We start from the raw sequence: 12,402 nt of genomic DNA on the forward strand, positions 1-12,402 counted from the left end.
AGTCACATAACCAATGAGTTTAACAACGATCAAAGGTCCATGAGTCATAAAGCCCATGAGTTTGACACTACGCAAAGAAGGTCCATGAGTTCGACACCAGGTAAAAACAGCCTACGAGTTCAACATTAAAACATGGGGCTTAACGTGCACATTTCTGGGACCCTGTTTGCTTAGCATCAAAGTCATGGGCTGTATGACTCGTGGGTGTCGGATTAGTGACATGCGACCACTTATATGTCACCACCTCCAGAAAGAATGCACAGCTTGTGAAACTTACCGACGAGAGGTTCTAGACAGCTATCAATGACTGGCTGGATTTCCTGAATCTCTGAGCCATCTGAGGCAATCTTCCGTTTCTTCCCAGAAGACTTGTTTCTGGAACCTTTGTGGATTTCCTCTGGATAAAAAAAGGGAAATAAAGTGTAAAGAAAAAAAGTAATGGAAAGGGTACAAATTCTGACTCAAATTTCAACCACACCCCCTCCAGTCACCCACACACTCACTTCAAAATATAAAAAAGATACTAATGTGATCATAAAGAACCATACAAAGATCCTGGTGCTACCTATAATTTATTTGACAGACATACACACATGTACTATTCAAACTGGAACCCCAAACGCACGTTTACACATACACACACACACACACACACACACACACACAAATACAAACAGTGTGATGAACTCGATACAGGTCTGCAATTGGAATAGGATACTGTATACCCTGTTATTTCAGCATACAGATATTTTCGCGAATTACAAGGTCATAGACATTTTCATAAGAGGTTGTTTTTGCGAATCGACGCCAACACTTACATTGTACATTAATGTTCTATTAACAAAGCGCATAGTGACAATTTCGTGTGTGGTTAAATTCACGATCCAACTGTGATTGCGAAATTTCGCGAAAATTTAACCCTCGTGAAAATAACAGCTTATACAGGTACTGTAGTAGCACATCCTCAGTTCGAATGCATACATTGTACATCCTCAGATTTAATTATGAACTCATAGTCATTAGAGGTCATTTCTCAACCCAGGTGTACGAATGGGACATGGCAATGAGGAGGGTGGATAATGCCATATCACTGCCTTCTGGAGAGAAGCCTTTCTACTGAAGGAGCCATCTTAGGCGAAGAAAACCATGTTTGTGTAGCGGAAGAGAAAATCCTCGCTCATAAATTAGACGGAGATATTAGATGCCCGCCAAAGCCTACAGTGTACCACCATCATATCTTTGAGACGAGGTCTGGGGCGGATCCAGGAATTCCGTAAAGGGGGGGGGGGGGGGGGAGGGGCACTGTGTGCACGCGCCCAACATTTTTTTCCTTTTTATTTCTCTTGTTTTTAACACAAAAAAAATAAAGGGAGGCATGTGCCCCTACCTGGAGCTGCCACTGGAAGTCATACTAATTATCACAAAGTCAACGCTCATCTACATTATGCCCTGGTGAATTAAACCCATTACACGAGTGGACTGAGTATTAAAGCACAGAAATGTAAAGAAGAACACATCTGTGATGTTTGAGGACAATGGGACAATCTGTTCAAAAGTGACAGAGTGTTCGGTACCACCACTGCTAGAGAAGAACATGATTTTACCAAAGAAGAAAGATTCATCTATAGGAAAATTTAAGAGGAATTCCATGACTTGAGTGAAAAATAAACATTCTCTTGACTTGTTCCCGAGATATGCCAAGTCAAATATTATTTTCCAAGCCTTCTGCAGCGGCTATGTCAATTGCCCTTATGATATCTCAGATTTTTTTTTTTTTTTAAACCGTGCCCATTTGAACAATTTGAGATTCTATCACCCTACAGATGCTACCCACCACATTTGGTGAAAGTCCATCAAGGAGTTTTCAATATTAAACCGGAAATGTAAAAAGTTTTTGCATAATGCACAACACAAGCTGGATACCAAAAGATGAATCATCACATCAGCTCACAGGTGAGCTAAAAACTTCAAAAAGAAGTGAAATATTATAATTAGAAATGTGAGCCCCAAACTATCCCTTTCAAAAAGCCATTTTCCCCCTGACCATAAGATCAATCTACTACATTTCCAGACAAGAGGCAATATTTTTTCCTGTCCTTACTTCATAAGCTTCATATTCTTTGCTGTTGCTTTTTTTTAAAGATATTCTTTAATTTCAAAATCAGACATCAATAAAGAAAATGGTCATTTGCTGAGCCATGTACATGTACAATGCTTGAACAAATTTCCCATTCAATACCACAATACCACATAAATTTTTTTCTTTCACTTTGACAAGTGAAATGGGTGCATATTCAGCACTCTTGTTCTCCACTGATGTTTGAGGTCCAAAGTTACATTTGTGTGTGTGCACACATTGTCTGTGTGTGCACTTGTGTGAGAGTGTGCATGTGTATGCATAAAAGTGCGTGGGTATGTGTCTGTGTCTCTGAACATGTGTAGTGTGTGGGTGCATGTGTGTGTATGTGTGTGTGTGTGTGTGTGTTCACTTTCAAGGACAAAGATATTTCCAGTTCTGAGCTTTGCTGGAACTGGAGGATATCTATCGACTCTTTGATTATCCTTATCGCATACTTACCGCCTTTTTCCTGGCGAGCTACGTTCTGCAGGATGGGGATAAAAATGGAGGAAACTGTTTATTGCATTGGACAGAGAGCGTTCGTATTTCAGCAGCCGGTTTCACCAAACTTATCACCGCAGTATCAAAAGAGTTATCTTCCATCACCTCTACAGCCAATTTCTGTATGCAAATTAACCCCGAAGTCACACTAATTGAAACACTGGTATTGTGGTTCAGTGGTTTTGAACACCTGGCAGGGAAAAAGCAGGTCACTGGTTCAAACCCTGACCACGGCCACCGGTAAAATAAGTGCCTGAACAGAGTCATATACTCCCCTACAATCCTTTGCCAAGATAAATGGAGAACTCCAATACACTTGGCAGGGTTGCAGAACAGTTTAGTGCAGAGTATTCAGATATGACTACAGCCACATCTGAAATTAGGCACCAACATCTCTGCCTGACATTTACCTCCATCTTTGTTTTGGTGAACGGCCCTGATATGATTGGTCGAGGCGCTTTCCAACTTTTTGAACAGGTGATAAGTTTGGTTCTCTTTTCTCTTTTAATGATTATTATCGTTTAGCTGCACTGGTCTCTCTGCCAACAATAATACTGCTGCAATAGGAGCAATGAATGTATTTCATATTGCTCATATTACTGCTACCTCCAATGAGTACTGTGTACGCCATATATTTCTCGAGATCATTATTTTCGCAAAGTTCGCAAGTTGTGTGCTATTCGCGAATCTAAAAGCACATGAAACTATTAACTCTGGCCATGACGTGAATGTAATGCATGCATTTACATTTCTCCATTCACTAACGTACGCTCAAATCACAAATTGAACCGCTCGCAAAATTGCTCAGAAGTCCGGATTTGCAAAAAATCAGACACATATGGCATAAACAGTAATTATGAAAAATGATTGAACAGGCAGTCAACCTTGCATGCATCAAATCATGTGAGGCCTACGCGATGGTGGGAGGCCCTGCATCATAAAAGTTGAGATCAAACAAAAAGTCAGTAAATCAAAGTTTGTGAATGCTCAATTCTGATTGGCGGACATCTGACATTTGTTTGATTGTATACCTTTATGCAACAGGGTCCCTGTACTCATTCAGCCCCTTTTGCATGCCCTGCTCCTCAAAGACCAATTTCCAGCAAGTTCGGTTGAACTCTGGTCATGTCTTTCAAAAAAGGAGATAGAAATGCGCAAAGTCTAGGGTTGGTGGGCGCAAAGGCAAGACAAAATGAAATGCAGTGACGCCGCTTAATTCAGCTTCTGCTGAAGCTGATTCTTACTCCGGAGGTTCCCTGAAGACTCAGGGTACCTGGCTGCTCTATTTGACGCATACAAGGTTTGACTTTACGGGCACAAGTTGTTGTGTTTCAATCATGTCAGGACTCGGGCGACAGCTAAATGCTGCAACATGACCTGACATACATGTACATTCGAAGAAAACAGAGAACAATAAATGGCAGTAATTGGTACTGCCATTATCAAGTCATTCAAAATCGTATCGGAAACAAGTGTAAGTCTAACACTTGTACAATTTCTGTTGCCATATAACGTACAAGTAGAATCAATATCAATTCTCATACATGTATCTACTGTACGGTAATGCAAAAGGAAACACCAGTAAGTAATCGAATAATTGACATATCATAAATGGGCTTTACAATTTGTGCAATCTGATTGGTCAATTATCATGAACTGATTTTTACCGATCCACACTGAGCCATGTGTCCGGTAAAATCCAAAAGCATGGCTCAAGCCTTGTAATGTACTGTAAGTGTACCAGACGCATGATGGGGAAAAAGGTTGAATTTCATGAATTCATGGGCCCATCTTATAAAAACAAATGATGCACAGGCCTATTTCGTGGATCATTGAGAATTGGATGCTCTCATTTAACTTTGGACACAGTCTAAAACAGTCTTTAAACATATGAAGTTAAACTCACACACTCAATTCTAAGCGATCCACTCTGTCTTGTGCATCATTTGTACAATGAATGATTAAACAGCAAAGAAAAAGTATTTCAGTGCAATACCACTCCATACCCATGCTAGTTATGTGTTCAATACAGTTGCGGTAACTTTTGCAAAATTCTACCCTAGCCAGCTGAAGTAATTACCCTGACATTATCCGGACAACCCTTCTGTTAAAACGCTCTTGCGGTAACACTCTTTTGATACACTCATTACACATGCAGAATAGTCTAAAAAGAATGACACACTGCTCACCGATCACGTGCATAGATTGTAACCACATCCACTTTGCGCATGAATGGGTAGGTTGTTACGGAAACTGACCTGCAGGTTTTCAGTGTGTGTCTCTTAAAAGGGTACCCCTCACTCTCAAAACCTGCAGTTTTATTAGTGTGGCGAGGGATTTTGTTTTCCAGACGTTGTCCCCACGGTTGTCGGGGTAAGGTTTGTTAAAACAGGGCTTAAAGTATAATTCGATGTGAAAAAAAGAGGAATATGATGCAGAATTTTACATATTTTGGTAGCACTGTAACAACCCAACCACTGCAGACATTCAGGGGAAGAGGTTGTAGCTGCTACATCATTGACCAAAATCTGACTTTTCTTATTCTTGTGTAGTAACCTACATGTGTGGTAGAGTTCTGACATGACAGAGTGTAATGTAACTTGAATATATGTATACAAGACATTCGTGCTGCTTTCACTATTTATGTGAAAACATGTTCATGTAAGATATTAAAATTTTGTAGCATCCTTCTCGATTACTTGTCCATTTTTGACAAAACTTCCATCTACAATTCTGAGTATTTGACTTCACTCCATTCATCAAAAGTTCATTTGATGCTGGAATGGCAGTGTGCTCAAATTTGTTATTTTGCAATACACTGTAAAAATGTAAATAATTTTCTATTTTTTCCAACAGATTCATTCTGTCCATGGAGTCAAAGACTGAACAACAAACTTTGCAAGAAATAGTCGAAACTGAAACCATGGCTTTGACCTAAGATTAAACCATACAGTAGCTTTCTCTACAGTGCAGAGATGAATCTTAAACCTTTTCCTGCAAGCTTGGACAAAGGGTTTGCCAAAGTGTTACATTTCAACAATGATTTTGGAACATGAAACCACAGCCTGAAGTTGTTTATAAATAGAAACGGTTTCCATGGCAATGAATGGCTATGACATTGCACTTTGGTAATCTATAGGTAGATTTGGAGCGACCTGACTGACATACGAAGCTCTGTTTCAGGTACTTGTAGTTCACTGTAATCCTGTCTCAGGACCTAGCCCTGGCCTAAACCTGGTCTCTATCAGCTGACAAATAAAGGAAAATTCTAACATGTAATCACTTCCCTATTCAATGTTAAATGTTCATCCCACTTTGATCAAATATTTACTGCAAAAGTGGACATTTTCACGGTGTTGAAATTTTCACGCATTTCTTGCAACCAGAAACCAGTGCGAAAATAACAGCATACAAATATTTCGGCTTGCCTTATGTTTCAGTAGAGACTTTGATGTCTTGATTCCGCGGAATTAAAAACACGCGAAACTCTTCTTACCCGGCCAGGCGTGAAAAACTAGTTGCGTGAAAATATCGATTTTTACAATATTGTTGTGTCTTTAAAATTTACTCCCTTTTTCAATTCTAATTTCATGTCTAACATTGTACCATTTGCTCAATGTGGCACAGAATCTTTAGACACACTTATGTTTTTCTGTTTTAAAACCACAAAGTAAGCTTTTAACAACTAAACAGAAACATGCCAAAAGGCAAAAAATTAATGCTTGTAAAAACTTTGTCTAAGCATACAGAATATTTAGACACACTTTTGTTTTTCTGTTTTAAAACCACAAAGTAAGCTTTTAACAATTAAACAGAAACATGCCAAAAGGCAAAAAGCTAATGCTTGTAAAAACTTTGTCTGAGCATACAAGTCCATGGCATACTCTATTTATTTAAGACAATCTGCTAAATTCTGCAAAGTACAAATATATGAACAGGTAATCTTTAATTTACTGAAGGTGCACAACTGCCCTCCCCTAACTCTACCAAAATATTATGCACAATACTTTGTACAAATTCAAACTAGTGGTTTACAAAGAGAAGATTTGCTATTAAAAGCTAACAGCGCTTCAAGACCCACAGACCTGTCACTACAAGGTGAGTACAACGTGCAATGTCTTACTGCAGCAGGAAGCGCTAGGAAGATTAAGTGTACTTACCGCCCTGTGCTTCTGGCCCTTTTTATGCATCTCCAGATTCTGGAGCCCAGTTGTGGGCACGTCACACAGCTATAAATCATGCAAAGTAACAGACAGAGAAGAGTCAAAATGGCACTTTTAAAAATAATATGAGTCAACATGAAACATTTCAAAATAAGCGTGACAACATTGCCTACCTGGGATCAAACTATTGGTGATATCACAGTGGCAGTTTAAAGTCACATTCAAGTTTTGTGGAAACCAGTAAGAATCCACTTTCATGGGATTCCACAAAGAGGCAGGGGGCCAAGTGGCAGCAGGTAGCCATGCAAATTTTCAATACTCTCAATTTCAGGCCGAGTGCTCTACTGGAACCCATCAACTCTCTTTATCTCACTACAGCTCAAATTCAGTCTTTAACAAATACCGAGTAGTGTAACGTCAGGCAAAGAAAATTAATCACTCAATTTGTAATACATTATTCATGCTGCTACAACCCTCAAATTTCCAAATCCTCAAAGGGTCAGGAACTATGGTGTTTTTAAAAGGATAATCTCAAACAGAGATGCCAGGGCTTGTCACTTATGTCTAGAAGACAGCATTATTTTGTTGCATATGAAAAAAATTACCAATTCTTCAGAGTTCCCCTGAAGATTTCATTTCTATTTACTCTGCTCCGGAAAGAGCTTAGAAACCTACACAATGTATTTGTATGTTCTCTCTTTTTAATAATTTTTGTGTTGCAAGGAGCCAAAACCGTCTTACACAACAAAAGAGGATTCAGATCATTTTGAACATGTACATGTACAGTATGTCCAACAAAAAAAAAGAATACAATCAGATTTTTGCATTGATAACACCAAATATGATTAAACCATCTAAATGCTACTTCAGGATCTTAAAATAAAACATCTTAGCTCTATTTTGCAGAAAACCCCACTCAATTTGGTTTAAGCACTCACATAGAAATGTGGATTGTTGTAAAGCATGTCAGGAGTGTGATTCTTCCACGTTAAGCACTTGGATGCTCTTGGAACTGCATGTAATGTGTTAACACAATATAGACAGAACTTGGAGGGAAGGGATTCCTGACATGCTCTACAAAAATCCTAATTTCTCTTTGACCACTGAAGCAAATTGAAAGGAGTTTTCTGTAAGATGTGGGCAATGAGTTATAGTTTCATACCATGAAATTGTATGTGGATTGATTCACTAAAATATTTTTAAAGTATCGTTGCGGAGGGGTACCAATGTAATTTTTTTTTTACTTATAGTACAGCAAATGAAAGTTATTTGGGAATGTCCCTTCACAATGATAGCTAGAATAAATGACCAGATCACAAGAGACCCTTACATTCCAATGACCACTATTTCCTTGTCCTTCCTTCTACAGCTCTTGCACTTTCAGCAAACTGATGCAATCATTGGAAACACTCTCGATAGACCCAGGCTTCTCTGGGACCCATTCCTCTATTGATATGAGCGGAAATTGATCGCTGTAACCATCTCTGTACAGGTAGGATTCAACTTACCTCGCACATATACACCTGTGACCCATCAGACATTCCCTCTCCTTGCGCCCCTGCTGAAGCACCGCCCTGCTTCCTCTCCATCTCTGCAAAACGACCAGCTCCCCTTGAGTTACCTTGACGCAAGCAAGTTCCATTCATGAACAAATCTCATTCTGAGTATGTCTATAAACTGCAAAATGGCAAGCAATTCAGTAGCACTTGTTTTGCTACATATATCTTTAATAGGTTATATACATGTACTACATTGTACTACAGTGGAACCTCGTTATAAAAGAGGTGGGATATAACAAAGCCCTTTCAAAATAAGGTGATTTTGCAGGTCCCAATTTTCTTGATATTTCTTTGTATTTACACCCTGATTTGGGTGAGAAACCTGTTATAACAAGGTCATTGTTGCAACTGTTTGACAAGTTGCCTATACATTGATGTAAACAAGGTATGGTTATTGTCATGGTTTCTACAATATTGTAGGTCTCTATTAAACCAAGGTGCCCCTGCACTTCCAACAATAATATTGCTGATGACAGAAGTGATAACTTTACTAATAACAATAACAATGAATAGAATATTACTATTATCATTATCTATTACTCCTAATAATAATAACAATAGTAATTTATAATAATCACCACCATAATCATAACCATAACAACAGGTCCAGCTACTAACAGATTTTCTAGAGAATAACCACCAGAATTCAATATTCCAATCCATTTCGTGGATATATACATAGTACATCATTGCCACTCTTAAGCACTCTAGTGGAATTTTTAAATGTTCTTTTTCAATTTTGCCAGATGCGAATGGTGGCAAATAACACTTCTTTTCACATCGTGATGTAGAAAATGATATCTTCTGGGTATGAATGCAGCTCACATTATGTAACTTTTTTTGTGATGAATTATTTAATTTAACAAATTCCACTACGTTCTTTCATTTTTGGGTGGGGGGTGGGGGAGGGTTATTAAGATTGTATTTGTTTGTCTTCACTATTCTGAGCAATGCCAACATGATTATGGCATGGGGTTGAATTCCCCTGAAACGTTCCTTGACTTACCAGTGCCCCACTCGCCTGTGTTCTGTTTAGGTAAAAACGGACATGAAAGAAAACAAAGACAGAAAGTTTTAGACCGAAAATAAGGCACTCAGCAAAGTCAAAGTGTAGTCAGTACCCTGAGCATTATGTTTGCCATATTATATACTTGAAACATGCCCTCCGCAAAATATTACAATATCTGCTACTCTTATTTTAATTAGTTGATGAGGTATAGATGTAAAATTATCAAGAGTTTAGAAAAATAAAATGACTTAAAATAGACTAGTCGATCACCTGATTTTTTTCCAATGGAATGATAGTGCAACCAACATTTTTAAAACTATATCTTGGATGATTTAATTGGGGTATACGTAGATGTAAAATTATCGAGAGTTTAAAAAAACAAAATGACTTGAAATAGACTAGTCGATCACCCAATTTTTTCAATGTAATGATTGTGCAACCAACATTTTTTAAACTATATCTTGAACGATAGTGATATGCAATGTGTGCTAGTGATCAGCTTACTGATGGACATCACATGGCATGTTAATACTTTTTTTAAAAACGTCTGCATATAGCGAGAATGCACATAAATCGGTATTGGCACTTACTTTAGCAGAACTTAAATGCACAGAGCACAAGTGCCAAAATGCTATAGAGATATAATCTGATCTTTGTTGCATCTTAATATGTATACTTTCAGGGGCCATCACAGGTGACTTATTGCTGTTTTTTCCATAGTTTGTTTTTGTGTGTGTATATTCTCGCTGTACACAAATTTGATTTCCCGGGTATTGGTACACTTTAAACAATGCTGCACACTGGCACTGGTCCAACAGTCCCTGACCACTAAAAGTCGCCATCGGACCAGTAACTTTCTCAGAAATTGACTAGAAAAAGATGGAAACACTGGGTACAGTTACGCCACAATAAAACTCTTCTGCACCCTTGACTGGTCCTGATGGTGCTCTTACCTTTGTCTGCCAGCTATTTTGTGGCTGTCTTTGCATGCCACCCCGGCCCCTGGAGCCTCTTCCTTGGAATGCGTTTTGACCACGCCCGGCGCCTCTGTTTCCGCGCCCAGCACCTCTGTTTCCACGCCCAGCGCCTCTGTTTCCGCGATCAGTGCCCCTGTTCCACGCATTTGCCATCTCCGCAAACCAGTCCTCGGAAGCATCTTGGTCTCCAAATCCCCTCGTTCCACTCTCTCTGTTGCCGCCACGACCCCCCTGCCTGTTGCCCCCTCTCCCACCACCTTGCTGACGTCCACGTGACCATCCTTGCCCCCGAGATGATGCCCCATACGTTCCAAACCCCTGACTGCTGCCTGCATCATTCTGGCTGGTTGGCGTAAACGTGTTGGACGCGCTCCAGTCAGCTCCTCCTCCCCCCATCCACTGACCTCCTCCCCCGCTCCCACCACCGCCGCCCGCCGCCTGCCTCCCGCTTTGCCCCGGAAACCCCACATCATCTAGGGATACATCCTGATCCCAACCCTCTTTCTTTTGTCTCTGGTCTGTCCCCGGAGGTAAAAGAGAAGACCCTACGCTCTGCCCTGTCTGGTTTCCTGCCTGCATTGAAAAGCCGGTTCCCCAGCCTGCTGGAGCTTGGGACTGCATTTCTATCTCGGGTCTACAGATATTCTCTTGCTAGTCAATGTATGAACGGTCCTGTCCCTTTAATAGTCAAATGCAGCAGTGTTCAGACCACTTCCAAATTGCCTGCTATCTTTTTTTTCTTTATTCCCTCATCAACACTGCAGATATTGTTACACCAGATCTTCCTTGCTCCCCTCCTTTTGCACTTGCACCTTGCAGCCTGAAATCATCTGCTTAGAACTGCCGGTACTGCAAGCCGTGTCCCTGTATAGACAAAGAATATCAGATATACATACCAAATGAGATTACTGAACAAAACTAAACAAGACAACCAACAATGTACATAACAGAGAAACAGTCAAAGTCAAACTAACAGTCAAACTAATTAACCTATTTCAGAGGACATACAAGTCCACTCGCGGCCTTGGCAAAATTATTCTGTGAAATTATGATAAAAAAACCCCAAAATCTTATCCCGATTCGTCAGTCTGTTAGTGTTTATTTCGTCCAGGCCTACAATACTGTTTCCCGAGCCCAACCAGACGCCGTGCGATGTGTGTATACATGTAGCTACCGATTTACGGGCAGCCATTACATGGACACACACACACACTCACACACACGCAAGCCTCGTCGTCCAGCGTGGTTGGTTCACGCGATCGTTAAGCGTTCGATTGATGTGTCCGCTCCGCAGAAGCGCAGTGAGTGAGGCGGGCTTTTAGTGACCTTATCACTTGCCAAACGGCGTTCCATACAGCAAGAAAAGCTGGCCAGCTGCTCAGTGCTTGGTGGTTCACGGGATATCACCTTGGCATACGGCGAATAAGGTACCGATAATATAGGGCCGTAAAGTGCACAATTGCCTGGGGCCGTATTCTGAGAGCTAATTAAGTGTCTGATTAGCACTTAATTACCGAATTGGTATTCTGAGAGCATGATTAAGTAGGGGGTATATTAATTACCATAGCAACAAGCATTTTGGAGGGAAGGACCTACGCGTTTGCACGTATCAATGCGCGTGCACCTCTGAGAGGACTTACATGTATAAATCACAGAGTTAATTACGAATCGGTATTCTGAGGGTGTAATTAAGTATGAAAGTTAATGGAAAACTTAATGATACCAAAGAGTGCCATTAACTACTCCGATATCACGCATTACATCGCGTTTCCTCTGCCACAACGATGCTTACCGTCTTCGGTAACCGAGGAGCGGTTGAATCTTATTATCATGGTATCCGTAGAATTCAGAGAAAAAAAGAAATATAGCCGATCTTCAAGGAATTTTGTCATTCTATATGAGCAAAGAGGTTGAGATCTTCGCGTGCATAGGTGAGGGGTTGTAATCAAATACCGGAGTGTGCGCACGGAGCTCTTGGGTTGTAATTACAGGGGGTGTGCAGGAGCGCGCATTGAGGGCATATTTGCGCGTGTAATCATCATTTTGGCTTCTAACAACGCGTCTGATTGGATGG

The 12,402-nt window shown here is 40.2% G+C and overlaps 1 protein-coding gene across 1 annotated transcript; it reads right to left on the minus strand.

Moving 5' to 3' along the window:
• Positions 1-277: 277 nt before the first annotated feature.
• On the minus strand, positions 278-10,949 carry LOC139739028 (uncharacterized; the record flags this gene model as incomplete). Its single annotated transcript, XM_071649643.1, has 6 exons — positions 10,305-10,949; positions 9,349-9,370; positions 8,292-8,404; positions 6,781-6,849; positions 2,579-2,603; positions 278-397 (listed from the first exon to the last, which is right to left on the minus strand). Coding segments are annotated over exons 1-6 (994 nt in total), but the record flags the coding sequence as incomplete, so codon positions are not given.
• Between the last annotated feature and the right edge of the window lie 1,453 nt (positions 10,950-12,402).

This window comes from Diadema antillarum, unplaced genomic scaffold (assembly GCF_040938485.1).
Source record: "Diadema antillarum isolate AM-2024a unplaced genomic scaffold, OU_Dant_1.0 seq00000780_RagTag, whole genome shotgun sequence".
Classification (NCBI taxonomy): domain Eukaryota; kingdom Metazoa; phylum Echinodermata; class Echinoidea; order Diadematoida; family Diadematidae; genus Diadema; species Diadema antillarum.